Below are 21,436 nucleotides of genomic sequence, written 5' to 3'. Positions count from 1 at the left end.
GCATGAAACCAACTCATTCTGGGAATGTCTTGATGGCATTTTCTGCTGCAAATTCATCACGGACTACAAAAAAAGCAGACAAGCTGTCAATCTGATGCATTTACAGTGAGTACCATGTGTGTGTGTTTGCTTTTATTTCTCTGTTTTTATCAGAGAATGTTCAGTGATGATTTTCCTTTTAATGCAAAGAGGCAAATTTGTATCTATTTTGATGTGCCTACTGCATCAATGTGGCAATCATTCAGTAGGGATTGTATATTTTGCCAACATTTAATATACACTTTTGACGAACAGAAATACAGCCGTTTTGATACTTTGATCATGTGGTTGTGTAATCATATGTGAGTGCTACTTTGTGTGAGTGTTTGTGTATGTGTGAAGCTGCTTCTTTGTTTGTGTGTGTATGTTTTGAGACAATCTATTAAAGCCTATTTAGACAAAAGCATATTTCAGAAAGTGCACTGTTCCAATAAATCACTTTAATAGTATCAGTGATCTAGATTTAGGCATTGTTAGAATTGATGAAAGTTCTTTTGGCAATGCTTATGATTGAAAAGTTTTTAGTTTTAGTCGTATAGATAATGATTCAAAGCAACAATGAAAAGAATGAAATGAAGAAAGAATGAATGAGGGGATGTATTTGTCTCAGACTAAAAAGAGGCTTAGGAGTCAATAGGACAGCTTGAAAGGCCTTTTCATGTCATGAGCGTCGCAACACTCAATTCTTGACGACAATATAAAACCGTGAAATTACGACCAATGCACAAACTGCATTAATGTTTTAATACTGAATTGAAAGGTACTCCTGAGAACTGTTAAACAAAGCGTATCAGAAAGTGCACTGTTCCAATGAATTACTTTAATAGTATCAGTGATCTAGATTTGAGCATTGTTACAATTGATGAAAGTTCTTTTGGCAATGCTTATGATTGAGAAGTTTTTAGTTTTAGTCTTATTGATAATGATTCAAAGCAACAATGAAAAGAATGAAATGAAGAAAGAATGAATGAGGGGATGTATTTGTCTCAGACTAAAAAGAGGCTTAGGAGTCAATAGGACAGCTTGAAAGGTCTTTTCATGTCATGAGCGTCGCAACACTCAATTCTTGACGACAATATAAAACTGAAGGACGACAATATAAAACTGAAGTACGACCAATGCACAAATTGCATTAATGTTTTGATACTGAATTGAAAGGTACCGGTACTCCTTCTGAGAACTGTTAAACAAGAAATTTTTGCATGCATTAAACTTTCACAAATTTTTGCGAGGAGCCACAGTTTGTGAAAGTAAAATGCACTCAAAAGTTGATGTCTATTAGCCACAGTGCATTGGATGCTAATACAATGCTGTTCACCAGTACACAGCAATTTGTGATAGTTTTATGATACCAAAAAGGTCGTCGCTCCAATTAGTGAAAGTTTCATGCCGGGAATGTTTTCTGGTTTTGCAGTGAACAAGGAAATCTTGCGCTGTATAAAATGAAGTGCCTGATATCTTGAAGGCATTTGGTTTAAATTGATTTTATTTGTTGAACTCCATGTTCATATATACTGTATGTGATAACACAGGAAAAGATTTTTTTTTTATTCTTTTGATTTGAATACATACTAATACATGTATGTGTACAAATGTTGTGTCAAATTATGGAAAGGAATGTCACCAACAGCAGTTCAGGTACATTGTATCTCTTCACTGCCATGACATTATTTCCAGTGATGTCTTTGTTATATCATTAGCAGGTACTTGCAGTATGCAGTGCTTCAGATAGGAAATTAAAAAGACTACATTTTAAAATTGCTCTCTTTTTCTTGTGAATAAGATGGCGCTTTGACATGTAATCTGGTCATTACCCTATTTCTGCATTTTGTGTATATTTTTTCACTTTAAAATAAAGGGAGAAGAACTGGGACATTGCAAGATTTTGCCAAGGACATGTCATGGTACTGATTGATTACACTATCAAGCCCATAACGCCAAATTCCCTCAACATTCTCAATATGTAGACATTGTATGTAAATTTGGATTTGACACGCAATGATCGCACAATCAACAACTAGAAATGTTAGTCACACTTTATATTCACACAGATGGGTGTGGGTTGGACAATTTTGTCTCACAATGCACTGCATATAAATCCTACTTTTTCCCTTCATGTTGACTTGCCAGCAGCAGTAAGCAGACCTGGGAATCACTCAAATTGGAAAGGTTTATTAAAAAGAAAGAAAGAAAGATGGTTACATCGCACTTCCTTCTAAACTTAACATTAAATATGAAACTACAATCAATTAGGGTTACATTTCAAATTGTGTGTGGTCTATGTGTATCGCGGGGGGGGGGGGGGGGATGGTGTGAGTTCAATTACTCTATAAAAGTGCATCTATTGTAGAATTTGAGACTTTGAACCCAATCATCAGAGTCGCATCAGACTTATATTTTTGGATTGCAAGTGGATATTTTAAATGGTAATGTCATGGCAAAGAAGAACTGGCTGGGAACAAAAGAGCCTCCCTACTGTATCTAATGCAAGTGTTTACAATGTAGCGTGAGCTGAGATGGATGTTTGCACAAACTTGAGTTGAGTGTGCGGCAAAATAGACCAGTTTATTGATATCTTCAGACTGATGGATAGGTTCCTCATCAGATAGCCCAGTAATGAGCTGCTTGCATTACATTGTATTTGAACTTGCTTCTTTATTCCTGTTCTTGTGATACAGTTCCGGCATTTATTCTGCCTGCGTCAGTTGCTGTCAGATTGTGCAAAATGTAAACTGTGTCCAATGTGGGCAAGCTTTGGAGGTTGTCATGGATGAGTTTGGGAAAGGAAGAGGGTGCAAAATTTGATTAGTAATCTGGACTACAATCAATTTCAGCATTGTGTATACAAATACATAAAATATTGCAATGTACTTGTATTTATGTACACATACATGTAATGTATGTGTGCATGTGTGTGTGTGTGTCTGTGTATGATCGTGCATGCCAACACACTGTGTACTATCAAGGAGCCAGGCAGAGCTGTAAAAGCATGCTTTCAGGAAGAGAGAAAAATAGGCTTTGAGTAATCAGTGATGTTTATTTCTTTAATGCGATTTGCTTATCTCTCTGGCATGTCGATGTGCCTCACATCCCCTTATTAAATTATGTGTAGGCACAGTTCCAAAGCATGGAGAGACAGCCTGCAGGTAGCTCAGGGGGAGAAATAAAGAATACCCTCAAATATTCATGTGTGTGCACGGATGCTGAAATTGATATGTCACAGCAAAGAAATGAGAATTTGTTGGCATTGGGGGTCAGGAATTTTTGGAATGACCCGAGACAAAGAAAAAAGAAAACAAAACACATCACATCCCGCACGTGTAATTTTGAGAGGCTCAACGATTGTTGGCATTCCTTGAAGCAACATTCTTATTTTTGCAACCCATCAAGGTGGATTACAAGACTGTGTAGGAATCAATGTCCTACATCATGTCCTGAGAATCAAGCATCTTGATCTTATTTCACTGAAAAAGATAACCAAAAATGTTAGGATAGTAATTTAGGCTAGTAATTCTTGCTATGATAGCAACTTCTTATAGCAATATCCAGTCAGGAAGCAGGATTTTTGTCATTACCATTATACTTGCCATAGTTCTCTGTAAAATGTATAAACCAAATGTTGACTGCCGTTGACTGCAATATCATTCAGTATTCATTATTCAATATTTATTTGTTGAAGAGGGTTTAAGAATCATGTGATAAAACATTTTTTCTATTTTTTTTTTTCTATTGTGAATAAAGCCACAAATTAGTATTACAGCTGTATCTTAGTATTAACTCTAGATGAATTCATATCATGTCAATGTACACGTGGTTTGTAAAATAGGTTTCTTATCAAAGTTTTAATACAGTTTTGTACTTCAAAAAGTTCATTTTTTTTTTTTTTTGTGTGTAGCTGTTTCTCCTCCCAATCTATAGGACAAGTATGTGTAGTGATGCATTTTTGGTGATGCATTTTAATAACGATTGAGTAGATACTGATATTAGTTTTGCTATGATCTTTATCTAATTATTGTCCTTAATACATTTCTGTGTTTTTACCTTTTGTGTATCAAATACTAATATAATGGTTCAATATACATACTTCGAACTCCAGATCCATCCATCTAGTCAGCTGCAGAGTCTCTCCATACAAAACATTCATGTAAAATATGCCACAATATCTTATTACAATCAGCAAGTTTTGCTGGTGTGACATCTGGTCAGAAGAAACCTTGAGGTAATGTAGGTCATTCAATTGTGCATGAAAATGTTGTGTAACTGTTTTCATGGCACATCAAAGCTTGCAGCCCAGTCTGATAACAATGCCTGTGTACACGTGACAGACACTGTACATTACATCAAGGAGGTACTAAGCGCCGAGTACCTCCTTGATTACATCACCCCCTATCATTATGCATCCCTGGTATCTAAATAGTGTGTTGTGCATTGATGTGACATTGATTTTTGGACAGTTGTCAGTACAGAACAACTTTCACTGGGAATGTGTCTCCCTTTGAAGTGAAAACAAATAATGACCGTGCACATTAATCTTGGACGCAAACATTCCAGTCTTTGAGTGCCGGGAACTGTGGACGATTTATCCTCAACTTGTCGTGGACAAATAGTCCATTCCAGACATCCTTGTGACAATAGGGGACTGTCCACTTCTTTTCTTTTCTTTTCTTTTCTTTCGTTTTTCTTTTAGGGCTGATTATTGGCAGTCTGTATACTCTTTTCCACTTGTGTATTATAGAGAAGTAGTTAGAATAGAACCTGTTTGCTTTCGGGATCAAGAAAGTGTTTCTGTTTGTGTCTAGATGTGAAGTCCATGAAAACCAGACAGTACCATGTCTTGTGACTGTGGAAGGCTGTGACTGGTTCTATGAACTAGTTATTGTGGAAGGGTTCGCGTAGAGAATAGATGAAAGAATAATGTGATGGATGGTGTACTGTGGTTGTGATTTGTTTTACATGGCTTCTCTCTGCAGCAACGCATATACTGTGTGATTCTGCAGCATAGTATATAAAAACCAAACAAACAGGAATTCCATGCCGGACTATAGTTACCAGGGTTACTTTGATAGCCAAGAGCCTTTTACAGGACGGTGTGTCTCCTTTTCCAAGAAGGCATCTAGTTTGATATCTTGATTGATTTTCCCAAACCTCTTAAAGCCCAAAGAAAGTTCTGGTACGCCTGCAAAAGTTGTCAAATTTTGTTCCAAAATGTGAACGTATGCCTAGGAAATGTGCATAATAACGCTGTAATAACAAGATATTTGATGGGTAACGACGAAAATAGGAAATACAATGTATTAACCAAAAACGTTCAGTCTCAGAACTTACCCGAACGGGGTCAGGCTAGACTCGGACTCGGGGATAACTCGGCCTCGTTTTGCTTGACGGCGGGATGAGTTGTATTGGCCTAGTATTGGTTGTCCCTCTGGATTGTACAGCGTTGTACTATGCATTATGGGAGCGGCCTGTATAAACTACATTGTAGCGTTCTGGCTACTCGCAAAGAATGGTCCGAGTTGTTACAACGCGCGCATCAAAAACCTCTTTGGCGCGCATGCAAAATTAGTGTGCGCCTCTCAAGCACCTCTAAAAACAATCAAAGACGCTTGATAAACAACAACAAAAACTTCAAAGACCGCGCGTCTCAGCAACTGAGGTGATGTGCGTATACTATATAGGCTTGAGGACCGCCCGCTGTCCATTTGTTTTGTACAGGATTAGCACGCACTTTTCTGTCTGCTCATCAATGCCTCGTTTGGTACCCGTAGATGAACATGGCGATCACGAACTGTGTGTAAATTGTCTGAAATAGGGTCAAGTTTTTCCTGAGACCGAGTTAGTCTGGAGCCTTCTGGAATAAAAGTCGGTCTACCGACTTTTATTATTTTTCTCAAAATACTCCAAAACGACTCATCATTCCGGCAAACCGCGTCAGCCAGGTAAGTTTCTTTGTAGACTCTTTCAAATATGAAATGGCGCCAGACAGGTTCTCAGGCCCTTACCAGAACTTTGTTTTCACTTTAACTCAGGATCTTTGAATGTCTTTTTGTCCAAAGTGATTATGAAAGACAATTTGGAAGAGTACCAGCATTCTTCTGTGATTACTGTAAAAGTGGAAATTTTCGCGGTGTTGAAATTTTCACGCATTTCAGGCAACCAGAAACTAGTGCGAAAACAGAAGCATGCAAATATTTTTGCATGCCGTATGTTCCTAAGGTACTTGGGGTCTTGATTCTGTGGAATTAAAAACACATCAAACTCTTCTTACCTGGCCTAGCGCGAAAAATTAGTTGCGCAAAAATATCCACTTTTACAGTACACAACTCAGTTTGGCAGAGGAAATGAAAATTTTCTTTGTAACACTCATTTCCTTTCATTGTTGCATGTTTGGATAGTAGAACTACAACATTCTATGGAATGATAAAATGGATGATCAAAGTGCACATATAGTCACATCCATTCCTAATATAATGCAAAACAAGAGGAAATGAGTTGACACTGGATATGCTCTTCTTTGATCCTGTGCTTGCAATATGTGACAGAAATACTACATATATACAGCATACATGTACTTCTACAAAAGTTCCAAACAAGTTTTAAGGATGGCAGCAAACTGTTTCATGCTTAACATCTCACAACAAAAATGTAATTCTGATGTTTTACCAGCTTTTTTTTAACCTTTTAATCCTTTCTTTTGTCAATGGTAAATGATTTTAGGCACTTGGCATGGAATAGTCAACTGCAAAATATGTAATCACGAATGCATTTTCATGTGCAAAGTTGATGTTTAATGTTAAATTGTGAGCAGTTTACATATTAAAACGTAATCTTTACAAGGTGAAAATCACCAGAAAATAGAAAATACACACAAAGAGGAAACATTCTAGAACTTTGTTGCCATCAGTTTGACAGTTAAGGTATAGATAATTGATTGTGTTTTAATAGTGGGAAGGCATTTTTCTAGTTATTGTTCCCATTCGCTGTAAATTTCTAGTTATTGGATAAAAGTCAGCTCACAGTGAAGACACATTTGAAACCACACAAGTTTCCTTGTTTATAATCTGATCTGCAATAAAACATCCAAGAGCACAGTCATTCACTGGTAAACTTGTTTGTGGAATGTGATACATGCTGATGCCAAAGATACTTAATACACCATGAATAGCGAGTCTAGTTTTTTGTGAATCGGGAATTTCCGACAATTTCATGAGTGATTAAACACGCGATCAGGGATTACAGTACTGTATATTACTGAAAAGAGAAAATATGTATGCTTGTATGTCACATTTATGTCAGGATCAGCATTGATATTTTCGCGTGCTTTAAAATTTGCAAATAGCACCTGACTCGCGGAACATGTGAAAATGAAAGCCTCACGGAATATTCGGCGTATACAATATTTATATGCAAAAGAATTTTCAGATATCCGAGTGAGGAGAAGGCAAGTACTAGTGCTTAGCAGTAGTTTGAATACCTTATTAAAGCTCATCGCTGTTTGAGGTAGACTTTAATAGTATTTGTGCTGACTGGAATCATTCATTCCATCAAGTGGTCCCTTGTTGATGTTGACTGTTGCAAAGCACCTCGTTCCTGATGCAGCAGTAGGCCCGGGAGATGAGAGGGGGTTGCCACCAAGTGTACAGTCACTGCACAGACGAGGTCAGTCAAGACTGTCTGAAATTTATTCAAATGTGGATGATGTCAGCTACCCTAATAAGATGTGCACCCCTACAGTGTAGCCAATCACCTCACGCCACCATTGGGCAGATTTTTGCTCCAAAACTGAACAGTTTTGCTTCTTGTTTAATCATGGGACTGTCAGCTGGCCATCACTTTAACATCCTTCTCTCCTACCGTCAAGAGGTTCTCTTTGATGTCGTCCTACCATAAACTTTTTGGCGGACGTTTGAAACTTCTTGCCCCAGGATCAGCCCTTCTCATTCCATCACCAGAGGCTCACTCTGCTACTACGCAGCCGTGATTTGTTCCTTGATATCTGCATTATCTGTCGGATTTGGTGGATTTAAGTCACCGCGTGCTTTTTGCTGGCTACAGTGAGTGTTGACAACATGTGATATCAGTTTTCTTTTTCCACTTCTTTATTCAACTCCTATTGAAAATTGTTTAGCTCTTCAAATTAGAGGCATCTTACGGTATGTCTATGGAAGCATGACTCCAGTGCAATCCCAGGTACATGGTCGCCAAACTTGGGACTAGAATATTTGACATGAAGCTGTCCAAGTTGTAACATTCTTGTGTGGATGAGTGATACATTGATTAATCATGTCTCACAGAGTTGTTTGGTCAAAAAAGAATAATACGGCTTCATGCCAAGAACTTCTTTGCTGCAGTCCTACTGAATGTACAGCAGTGAGCTGTAGTTCATCTGCCTGATCTATATATTGTGCTGGAACAGCTCATAAAACATTTTGCATTGCATGAAAACTATGATGGAGATGTTCTACACACATGCATTCAGAAATAATGCATCAATTGTCAAACATTTGTAGTTATGAAAACCATTGATAATCAGACCTGTGCTAATGTGTTTTGTTTCCTATATATGCAGAACAGTGTTGTGTAATACTGTATGTATTTCAATAAAAAGGAGAAAAATAAAACTAGACAACGTCTTTAAAAGTAACACTAGTTTTGATAAAGAAGAAGACGTATGTACAGTACCTTAAGATTAACATGATGATTATGTACAACCTCTTTACTTTCAGAAGAAAAAAAAAAGTGTTTCTTCGAGGTTATCATGTACATGTATGTTTCTCACGGACACCATTTTGTGATTCACCAAAGTCCTAAGAAATTTGTTACTCCTATCCACACACACCTGATATTGACAGTTTTCAAAATAAAAAAAAATCAATATTTGTGAAAACCATTATTCCTTGTGTGTGTGTGTGGACACAAAGACATTGTTAAAACGTGATCTGCATTGAGCAATGCTTAAATCAGTCAATCTCCATTTTCTGTTCTTTTTTTTTTTGTACCCCTGTGATAAATTGGTATTCATGAATGGCACATGAATGAAGGATGTGTACTGTTTGCAAACACCAGAATAGGGGAAAAAGGAATCATACATTTGAACATTTAAAGGGAGAGCCAAAGTTCAGACAAAAATGTCGGTTGACTAGAAATCAGATTCACTTCAGTTTTAGCTTAGTATTCAAAGAGCAGCATACTCCAATGTTCTTTGGGGTCCATAAAGGAAACCCAAACCAAAATGTAATGTGGATTGAGTGAAAGCAGCAATATTATAGAACAAATCAGTAAAAGTGTGATTGATTCAAAAGTTATAAATTTTCAAAGTTTCAGTGCCATTATCCCTAGATGAGAAGGCTACTACAATCTACAGTTTATGACATCATGTATGGACAGCAATAAAAGAAAATAGAGGGAAAATACTTGTAACATATTTTCACTTTCTTTTAAGCATTTAATGAAAGAACACTTGACTTCCCTCTTTCAGAAAGCAGGGGGAATGTACCCTTGAACATACAATGTACATGTACAATGTCTGTCAGTAATGAGTCTGATGGATTGTGCACCTTTCATGAAAAATTAAATTTTGTGGAATTCTCATACTTTCTGTTGATATTGAATTGTTGTCCATGGATACATAACATCATGAACCATAGTAGTCATCTTATCCAGCGATGACGGCACCGAAACTTTAAAAATTCATAAACTTTTGAATCGATTGTCTGATTTTCCTATAGACTTTCACTGATGCCTTCTAATTTCAGTCAATCCTGATTTATATTTGGATTTTGGTTTCTTTATTAAAGTGATGTATCTTGTTTAAAGCATGGAAACTATATTGGAAGCATATTTTACACACTAGTTTTGCTAGTCTCTTTAATGTTGCTTGTCAGCCATGTGAAACAAAGTTGAGGCTGTTTTACTCTAATCTTGATAGGCTTCACCTACATTTGTACACAGAAAGCTTATTGTCGGCAAGCTGTAATATGTATGCATTCGTGCTCAGCAGATGACAAATAATGAGCAGTTGTAGTCAAACCTGCTCGGCCGGATGACTCGGAGGGAATGAATAGCCATCCCTTAATGGCTGCAGATTTTTATGGCCCTGTCAGTGGAAAGTACATGACTTTTATAGGTAGACAGCATCTCGATCGATGCATTTTGTACATACTGTATCTTATTAGGCTTTTATCCATTAAAGATGTACAACATACAGTTTCTGCAAGCGATATCGTTTTCTCCCATGCATGCCTGCCCATGCATGTTACCCAGGGTTTGTAGAACGAAACATTTGCACAGTACACAAATCTGCTTGAAACAAATCACATTTGCCAGAGTGAAATGATTGTTACAATACTGTTCACATTCAATGCTTTAATACTTTTCCTATATTGAGCTACACTGTAGATATCAAAGCACACCGGTTTAATAGGAATTGTCTTTTTTTTTTTTTAACAAAGTAAACATGCAAACTTAGAATAAATGCCTTTTCATTAAAATTACATTGCTTTCAGGTCTTCGTTCAACCATTGTGACTCTTCAGTATTTGAATTAGTTGAAATATAAAATGAGTATTACTATAAAAGTGGAAAGTTGCAGTGTGAAAATTTTCACACATTTCGCAAGACCAGAAACCAACTAGTGTGAAATTGAAAGCACGCAAGTTCTATTTATTTTTTGCTTATCGTATGTTCCACTAATTAATATGTCGATTCCATGGAATTGAGAAAACATGACATTTATCTTATCCTGCCAAGCACGAGAACTGAATTGCACGAAAAATTATTCACATGAAAATATCCACTTTTACAGTATTGGAGAGGAGGGGAAAGTTTTTTCTGATATGTTACATAGTATACCTTTACCTGCACAATCTGAAATTCAAAGTCCCTGTACTTTTGAGAGCAATGTGAATTCTGCATATCTCTATCTTTGCTTTTCATTTTTTTTTTAGGCCATTTTCTGTGGTTGTGTGTGTTGACAAAATGGCTTGCAGAACTTTCTCAGTGATGTGCATACTTGTATCCTTGAGTGGTGCAGCACTGCTAGCAATGAAATGTGATAGGCTATTATTCCATGCTCTTGTTCCCCCCCACCCCCCAAAAAACTCCTGTTTCATTCATTCCGTAATACAGCAGTCCCTGGGGTCACAATCTAGAATCTCACGGGTCAGACTTGCTCGCGAATTGCACTCGAAAAGTACACACAGCGATATGCAGCCCACAGAATTTCCTGGGCAAAGTAGATAGCTTGCCTCTTAATTTTCATTCAGTACGGAGTTTTATGGGCATCCTCAAGCAAGAAGAGGATTCAAGCAATGTGCGTTGTTACCAGTGAATACCACACAGCGTTCATGTCGTATTGTTGCTGATATTTATACCAGTCATTACGATGCCAATCATTAAATTTTTCCTTTGCAGGAAGTCCATTTTACACTGAGAAGGTGGCTTTCATCCACATTGATGATCTTGATATGTATGCAGAGGACCCTCTCTCATTAGCTGGAGTTGAATTCCTGATGGAGAGGTTGGCACTTTGATATTTTTTATTTTGAAGCAAATTCAAGGTTCTCTGTGGAGCGGGGAAGAAACTGCTCTTTTAACAGTGAGGTAAAAAGAGATAAGAAAAAAAAAAAAAAAGACTTAGAAGTAAATAAGGATTCCGGGCAAATCAAGAGATACAGACTGAATAGGTTTTTATCTCCAACTCAATGTTTTTATTGTCAGTTGAAATTATGCAAAGTTGCTGGCAAGGGGCTGTTTATTTGCTGTGAGTGGACATTATGCTTCCATACTGTCATAAAAACAAACAAACAAAAATGGCGCTTCAAGTACTTTTTTTTGTTGAAGCTGAATAGAAACAGCAAATAACAGATACATATACTTGATAGCTGTGAGTTGGATATGAATGCAGAGCTCTTTATTTCCCCATCACAAACAAAGGAAAACAAAGGCATATATAGTAGCCATGTATTTCCAGTGATTACACATTTTGATGAATAAGTACTGTAAACACAAAGATGTTTGTGGTACATGAATTTTCGCATATTTCGTGCTATTTCTAGCTCACGCAAATTAAAAAACGCATGAAAATATCCTCAAAATTTTCTCTGCACATTTTGAATGGGTTGACATTTGGGGCAGCACGAATTCAAGAACTTTACCCGCGAATATGTTTTTTACTCGCTCAGCACGTAAAATCAATCATGCAATAATATTTGTGAAACGTTTACAGTAAACATTGCAGTGCACTCCAGTAATCAGCGAAGAAAAGCTTCACCTGCAAAAGATATTCATGTTTTTAACTGAGAACAAGAATCTTGCTGAAAGATTGCTTTCACACAAAGAGTGAGGGAGCTTGTCGCTTTTTTTAAGTAAAGAAAAATCATGGCGACGCTTTCTCAGTGCCTTGTCTTACCATGCGATGGCATGGACGCCAATGCTCTACTTCGGAGATTTGATCTTGAAGCGCCATCCAGTTTGCCGTAGTAGCATGGCTTTTTCTGATAATCCAGCAATTAAGGGAAGAGCGAGATCAATTATTTGAAACTCGCTCTAGTGTTACACTCTACTGTTGTGAGTGCAGAAGCAGAGCACTGCAGGAGATAGAGGGGGAGAGAGAGAGAGAGAGATAGAGAAATAGAGGGAGAGATAGAGATAGAGAAAGAGAGGGAGAGATAGAGAAAGAGAGGGAGAGATAGAGAGAGAGAGAGAGAGAGAGAGAGATAGAGAAAGAGATTCTAGCTAGGTAGAGAGAGAAAAAGACCGACAGAGAGAAGGGGAGAGAAAGAGATATATAGAAAGAGATAGCTGGAGAGATAGAGAAAGAGAGATGGGAAGAGCTGTCTGGATAGATTGATTGAAAGTGGGGTAGTGTGGTGGCATCGACTGAAGTCCCTTCGTGCCACTAGTCGTTAATGTTTAACAGAGATTTCGGCTTTTTGGGGCTTAAATGTTTTCATTTCCAAATCAATTTGGGTTGATAGGAGGATGATCGTCAATTTATTCCGCCGGCGTTGCTGTGGAGTTAAGTGAACTGTGGGTAGAGTTCATTATACATATTGAGATGTATGTCCAGGGATCTTTTAGAGGATTCTGTCACTTTAAAATATGACTTTCAAATATGCGTGTCTGTGTTTATCTTCATTTGTATGCATGAGCACCTGAAATGTATGTGTGAAATACATAGTACATTTGTTTCCATGAGGTAATAGGCTATCTTTCATCCACAAGCATGCAACATTTACATACAGTTGTGTAAAGCATGATATGCTGTATAAAACTTGTTTTGTGATTCCTTATACAGGTTGCAGAGTATTATAGTATATTCTCATGCAGTCTCCTTGGGAGTGAGTTTTTTATGCCTCCGCCACGAAGTGGTGCCGGAGGCATTATGTTTTCGGGTTGTCCGTCCGTCCGTCCGTCCGTACGTCCGTACGTACGTCCGTCCGCTTTCGTTTACGCGATAACTTGAGTAATATTTACTGGAATTTTACCAAACTTGTTCCAAGTATGAAGTATGATGGGGCAATTATTTGATTAGATTTTGGGTGAAATCGGCTGAAGGTCAAAGGTCAAAGGTCAAGGTCAAATCATGAAATTGTATCCGTTTACGCAATAACTCAAGACTGGATGGAGCAAATTTCACCAAACTTTGTTGGAGGATGATGTATGATGGGACAATTACTTGATTAGTTTTTCAGTGAAATCAGACAGAGGTCAAAGGTCAAAGATCAAGGTCAAATCCTAAAATTTATCTGTTTACGTGATAACTCAAAACTGGATGAAGCAGCTTTCACCAAACTTGGTCCAAGGATGATGTATGATGGGACAATTAGTTGAGTAGATTTTAGTGACATTGGCAAGAGGTCAAAGGTCAAAAGGTCAAGGTCAAATGCTACAAATGTTGCAATTTCCCCCATATCTTTGCAATGCCCGAAGGTATTTTCTTGAAACTTGGTGTGGACATGTACTACTGCGTAAAGATTCTCCAGAGAGAGTTTCATGTCATAAGGTCAAAGGTCAAAAGGTCAAAGGTTAGGTGAAAATGTTGCAATATTACTTTTCTCTCAAATGCTTCAATGTATCTTCGTGGAACTTGGTACATATGCATGTACTGTCTGGCAGGGATTATCTAGGGAATTTAGGGGTCATGGGTCAATAGTCAGGGGTCAAAGGTCAAGGTCAACTCCTCAAAATTTTACTATTTCCCTCATATACTACTATATGCAATGCTTGCATTATTAGTTTCAAAACTTAATACATGCATTACCTAATGGAGATTCTCCGGGAAATTTCCAGCCAGAAGGTCAAAGGTTAAGGGTCAAAGGCCAGGTTTCAATGCCCCCCCCCCCCAAAAAAAAAAAAAAAAATCTATTTTGTACCGTCATCACACTCTTTCTTCGTACCTTGGAAATTACTCATTGCATAAACTTTCCCAAAATTCCCCAAATATGTGTACCTGCACTCTTAGAAAATTATAGCAAACCCAGTTCAAGACATTTCTGACAAACCTGCCATTTCAATATTTTGCCAGTTATGTGAAACTGTCATGGATCACACATTGTGAAGACATTGTACTATACGCCTATTGGGAGAATCATGCATTATGGCGGAGGCATCAGTCGCCATAGCGACATTTCTAGTTCTTCTAAATTACTATTGCTTACTACACAAAGATGCCAGTAATATGTATGAAGTACCTTTTGAATGTGCATTCATGCACAGGGATTTAGAAAAATAGGTTTTGTACATTTTTGTTGATGAAATTTCAAGGGATGAAAATGGACCACTCTGCTATAAAGTATCAATCACGAAATGGTACATTTCGAGCAGCATATTATGATGGGACTTATAGTACCTTGGAGCATGAAATAGAAATCTGCCATTTTGTTGAATTATTTATTTTACTTTTTTTTTCTTTGAGCGCTGTATCCTGGGTTACCAAATATTGGGTGAGAGTATGTTTTAATGCTTTATGAAAGAAAATGATATTAGAACAATGAGCTCAGCAGTGCAGCAGCGTTATAAAATGATTGATCATCACACACACTACACTGTCCAGTGACCTCTCTGTCACTCTCAGACAGCAGCACCGTAATATGGATTACCAGTTTAAGGAAGATGTAAAATAAGTTCATCAGAAGACAAGTTTGTGGATTGAAATGATCTCGTTGTGAATAACTGCTCAAAATTCTAATAGGTTTAAAAAAAAACTATTTCAGTATTGCTACTATCACTATTACGATTTGGAAAGTCATGACAGGGCTGAAATGGCATTGGGATCATTATTGTCAAACGCTAAAATTTGGCTGGCATAATGACAGTGTGTATTTGTACATCTTAAGGCCACCGCACACTACATGATCAGACTGGTCTTAAAGTCTTAAGCCAAGCTGGGTCTTAAGACCAGTCGTACGACCGGACACCGCACACTATACGACCCGACTGTAAAGCGCGCGCAGTGCGCACTGCGTGAACTTGCATTTTACTGCATTGCGAATGGCTGAAAGCTCCCGACTGGTCGTAGAAATTCAACATGTCAAATCTCTACGACTGGCGCTAAGACCCAGTCGTACGACTAGAAAATGGCAAGACTGTGACGTCACACTTCTAGTCTTGAGGTCTTAAGACCGGTGAATCGGGGCAAAATCGTGTAGTGTGCGGCGGGCTTTATGAACACGAGATGGTGCTGCACGACACCATACGTGTAACTCGGGATATATGACAGTAACGTGGGATATAGTGTGGTGCGTCATATGAGTGAATTTAAGAGAATACAACAAAAATTATTTTCTGAATATCCTATAAATGTTGTAAATTGTAACTTTTTGTTTCTCTGTTTCGTTAGAATTTCTGTTCTACCTGTGTAAAAAGAAATAGTGTTGTGTCGCAATACCGGGCTTATACATGTTGTCCTTATTTCTGCCTGTTTTTACCACTTCCCAAGTGAAGGTGATATTTGATATCAGAATAGCAAAGGCCTGTATTATTGGTCAAAGTGTCATCAGTTTTAGTTGGGAGAATTTACAGTATTCTTTGATATTCTCCCCTTTTCAATGTCCAGCCATTAAACGTTCTCTGGTATTTATAATGGCTATGAATTGAACGGTAGTTTTGGTTACTGCTTGATTTCTTCATGTGAGTGCAAACTTCATGGTGATGCCAAGGTCAACACACATGTCGAGGCAGCTGAGAAGGCTGCTGTTTGCATTTAATGTTCTTTGGGAAGCTGCAATCACACTTGAAGGGCTTTCAAACACCATGAGCAGAGGTTTGACAACTTGAATACACCTGTGAAAAATTATACATTTATAGTGTTGTTCATCACTTATAGCAATTGCGTTTGAGATGGGGGGCTAATGCAGGAGAGAGATAACTACCTTTAAAGTCGTTCATTATGCAGAGCAATGGCAGGGTTGTGATCCGCCTCCTACGGGCTTGAGGTGTGTTCCATCAGCTATGCATTGTTTTTCTGAGAGGGATCATGCCAAAGACATTTCTTTCTCTCTTTTTTTTTTTTTTTCGGGGGGGGGGGGGGGGGGAGGAGAGGGGGTAGGATTGGGGGCTGCAAATTAACCTTCCGTGGGAATGAGATCATGAATTAGCCAGGCTTGATGCGTGAGATTTTTTCGATGATGAGATTGCATCGATATTATATTTTGTTTTATTCAGACTGTCGTTGTACCGCATACTGTGCTCGCCTTTTGTACCGAGAGATTCCTCCATCTGGGTTTCCTGTTTAAATATTCTGCTGCGATATTTCATAATTTATAAAAGCATTCCCATCCCAGGCTGCTTTTTATTGAATGGACCCACCGGCTGGACTTCCTGTGAGTTTTCTGTCCCAGCCGTTGACTTCCCATTCCAGACTTCTGGTGACTGTTCAGTATACAAATAATGAATGTTTCTGAGTGCAATGGACAGAATATTTTATGAGGTGAAAGATGAAATGATTGAAAGGATGAATTATTTTATCTTTTACCAAATGAAATATTCTGTCCATTGCATGAATGAATAACATTTATTATTATTTTTTTTTATATATAACACCTAAAAATAAATCCTTGTCATTTGATGTTTTATGAATTTTGAAACAAGAGAGAATGTGCAAGATCTGAGATCAAGAGAGTGCTCACTGAGCCCCATACTCTAGCGCTTGTCTGTTGATATGCTTGATCGCATGCACACTGCAAACGCAAGCGTTTTACTTTTAACACATAGTGTGTCGGGCGCTCGGCGTGCATGCAATGGAGCAAATCCCATGGATCCAATATTGCCCGATAAATGGAGCCACAATCGCACGAATGGTGACGTAACAGCGAAATGGGACAAATGACCAGCATTAAACAAGCAATCAAATGACAGGGATCTATTTATAGGTGTTAAATAATTGGTTCTATTGTGATATGATTCTCATCCAGACTTGGTGTTTGTTTTCTTTCATTACATTTTAGTTGGCTTTGATTGATAGCCCTAGATCCGGGGAATAAAGTGGTAGAGGAAGGTTTCATCAAAATCAGACCTACATGTATAATAACAAAATTGTGTAATTTTTAATTTGCACAATGTATTTTAATCAGAAACAGGGATACTACAACATAGTCTCAGCCATCTGACTTGTGAATAGGAGGTGGTGAAAACACATTCACACAAGTCTCCCAAGGACCTGTTTACCAATTTTCACTAAATTTCCCTTTTCTTTGAAATCAAGGAGAGTATTAAGGAGGCATTGTAATGTCTTTGGGTTGTCCGTTCATCCATCTGTAATCAATTTTGTGGATGATGTAACTTTAACCATTTGATGTATTTGTTGGCATATTATTGGAGTGGAGCAACCTGTGCCCATAAACTTTTGGGCATATAATAATATGCTCAATATCAAAGGTCATAGGTCAGGCTCAAGTGTTCAAATGTTACTATTTCCCTCATAGCTCTGCAATGGCATTTCTAGGTTAAGATTCTCTGTGGAAAATTTTGGGGTCATATAAAGATTCAATCAAAGGTCAAGTGAGAATGTTAAAATTTCACTTTTTTCCTCCACATCTCTGAAATATGGCTGAAGGTACTGTCTGAATCTTCTTGAAACTTTGGACATTATCAATGTATTGTCTAACTTAGTTGCCTGTACACATTTTCTTTGAAGTCTTCGGTCATGAAGTCTAAGGTCAAGAGTCAAAGGTCAGGTTGAATTTCTAAGATTAGTAAACACTATTTTGTGCCGACATTGCATTATTTTCTCCATACCCTGGGAATAATTGAATGTATACTCTTAACCTGTTGAGGACGAGTCCCGAGAATGCTTGGGCAGGTGTCTATGGGAAATCTGTGTTATAGCACAATCATTCTGTCCTCAATGGGTTTAATAACAGTATACACATATGTGCTTTTGATGAAACTTCTGTGATTCTGTTTATCTCTTCAAGTCACCTTGAACATGACAAGGAATTGTGCTTGAAAGAAGATTAAGACCCTATGAACAGGTGTGGGAGCAACTCTCAAATACAGTCAAACCTGTCTATAGTGGCCACCCCAAGGGAAAAAAAAGTGGCTGTTGTAGGCAGGTGGCCGCTATAGACAGGGTCGCTAACCCAGCTTTTCTCTTGGAAGGAATTGTGTTTAGTGGCAGGTGGTTGCATGGTGGTTGCTCTAGACAGGTTTGACTGTACAATTATTTGTTTGTGATGGAATAACGTCTCATACGCTACAGACCCTTTGTCTTGGAAAGCTCAAACGGCATTCGAGTGAGATAAGAGTCAAATGGGCTAGAATGTATGAAGTGACCATTTCGGTTGCCCTGACTATACCAGTGGCCTTAAATCAGCAGAATGGCATTCACATGCATAAAAGAACAGAACAGGAGACTTTCTACAGATATATTTTGGTATAAAAAATGCATTTATATTCAGCAAAGAGACAGCATCTAGACTTTAATAGTGAGAAGTGAAACTGTCAGACAAAGAATGGTGGGGCAGATTATCTGACTTGTTGAAATTCTACCTTGCGAAAGTATACAATCCATATCATTGTATTGTGTAGGAGTGTAGGAAAACAGAAGAGGATCTACTGCAAGGTGGTTGCCCCCAGAGGCTGCGTATTTAGTATTCATTACTCATTGCTTTACAATATTGATTCTTGTGTTTTCATGGCAGCCTATAAAGTTTAAAGAGTGCAACTGCCTTTAGGTCTAAATTTGATCCCTTTCAACATATGGGCATGATTAAAATGTTTTTATAATTTAACTACATATACAAATCGGGAGTGCTTTTCACATTTCGGTGCAATGCCTTTGTAGCAGCATGTAACAAAACTGCCAATATTCAGTTCCAGTATACGTTTGCGTACATGTAGAGATTGTTGTTTTTAATCAGGGTTCACTCTTGTTGCATTTTCTAGATGAGTACGGCAAAGGATATCGAGATCGAAGTCCCAGAGAGCTCGGAGATGGAGTCACAAAGCAAGAAGACTGACGAGGGGATCACCAAATTGCCAAAGGACCCTCCAAAGGAAAATGGCCAACCCCCAATACCTGCATCCCCTCCACTGCAGAATGGTCAGCCCCCGACAACGAACGGACAGGTGCCTACTGCCACGCCTCCTCCGATGGCAAACGGCCATGGCAGTAGGCCCACCACGCCCGAAGTCGTCATGAACGGAATGACAGCACCAATCATCTACACCACAGAAACCTCTCCTGAACTCGTGAGGACCCAATTTACCACTATACCAGCCCAGCACCTGTCTGCTCCGCCTTCGCCCACCAACCGCTTAAAGATGCACCCTGACAAGAGACCCCCGTCCAGTGCAGGAAGCTCCTCCGATGAGGACAAACTCTGCGATCATGTGCCTCACTGTAAGACTGTATCGACCCCAAACATTCATGTCAACAGCCTCTCTGTGGGTTCCAATGGAACCACGGGTCCGGTCAAGCGGTCAGTTTCATCCTCGCCTGGGAAACGCCCTCTTGGGATGAGCAAGATTGAAGTCAGACTGCGGGGGCTGTCTGGCTACGACTCCCACACCTACAGCGACTCGGATCTCATGGGTAAGTCTGTCTGATGCACTCCATTGTCTAGTCTTCACAGACAGTCTAATAGTCCACCTGTCATCTAGTCTTCACAGACAGTCTAATAGTCCACCTGTCATTTAATTTAACTTGTACTTTAAATCATATATATATATATATTTTTTTTTTTTTACTGCAATGGGATGCACACTTGAAAAAAATTCATCAACCCTATGTCATAACATTGCTTGACATAAAGTTCTTCCTCTATTTCCTATTTCACTTTCTTCTTTAATCTCGTGATAATTGGTCAGAGTAGTGTAGTCTTGCTGTCACTTTTTTATCTTTAAAATCTTGAATTCAACATTAGATCCATTGGGGGCATTATATTCACCCTCCTCTTGGAGGCAAACCTGTGGTGCAGTTCCAATGTCTTGCCAAAAAGCTGATGAAAAGCAGAAATATGAAAGGACTCTTTGATGAGAAACATTCCATTTTTGGAATGTGATCTGTAATGTTTTGCTGGTACAGAAGATCACATATTAAAGCCATGGAGTACAGTACATCTTGTCATTTAGTAACAGTCATGTCAAGTATCTTAAGAGTGAGTGAACATAGTGGGTGAAATTTTGGAATGATGATTAAAATCTGGGTACTCATAATGTGTGATACATGATATAGCTTCTGCAGTTTCAACAGGTTCTTTTTTGTCACAGTCTCTATACAACATTCTGTTTTTGGCAGCAGTTCACTGCTAGTTACTCAGCAGCCCTGAATGATTACATTCTCATGATAATACCTAGTATCAAGGTATTTAAAAGTATTTAAAATGCAAGATGGCTGCATTTAAATACTTCCTAATGCCTGATGTTATGTCTGATGCGTGACTGTCATCAATAGTTATTGATTGTTGGGGGGGGGGGGGGAATCTCTCCAAGACTGCGGCAGAACTTTGTTATTTGTCTTTTTAATTTGCAAAGAAAGAGGAGATTTATGCAATAGAGGCTTGTCCAAGAGAGTTGCACCAGCAATCAAACAACTGACATAAATGCAAAGTGAATATCATGTCAGTCCCACATTCTAGTTTTTATAGTGTTGATATTTAAGTGTCCTTTTATATCTCCTTGTGTTAATAGCATTCTCATTCTTCCTCTCTTTGCATTTGAATTCAAACAGTAAAATAATTGATAGCAAGTTGGTTCTGAAATAAATGCTTAATCAATATCAACTTTGCCAGGCTTTTAAAAGTAGTACAAATTTTTACAATTATAAGAATATCACTTTTTGATTAATTCATCTCATTTTCTGTTCTTCCTCAAGTTTATGTGTCAAAGATTAATGTACAAGAATTACAATTTATCAGGCAGCACACACAGTGTTAGTAGATGGCCATACCCCTTACAGT

The 21,436-nt window shown here is 38.2% G+C and overlaps 1 protein-coding gene across 1 annotated transcript; it reads left to right on the top strand.

Annotated features, from left to right (window-relative positions):
• Window positions 1-19,421: 19,421 nt before the first annotated feature.
• Window positions 19,422-20,084, top strand: LOC140236523 (uncharacterized). Its single transcript, XM_072316447.1, has one exon. It carries the CDS (start codon window positions 19,422-19,424, stop codon window positions 20,082-20,084), a length of 663 nt encoding a protein of 220 aa, XP_072172548.1.
• Window positions 20,085-21,436: the final 1,352 nt, after the last annotated feature.

This window comes from Diadema setosum, chromosome 13 (genome assembly GCF_964275005.1).
Source record: "Diadema setosum chromosome 13, eeDiaSeto1, whole genome shotgun sequence".
NCBI classification, from domain to species: domain Eukaryota; kingdom Metazoa; phylum Echinodermata; class Echinoidea; order Diadematoida; family Diadematidae; genus Diadema; species Diadema setosum.
Note: the sequence above shows the minus strand (reverse complement) of the source record. Positions and strands in the feature narration are given on the sequence as shown.

Coding starts and splice junctions, on each gene's coding strand:
- LOC140236523 (XM_072316447.1), top strand. CDS start 19,422: ATGAGTACGGCAAAGGATATCGAGATCGAAGTCCCAGAGAGCTCGGAG.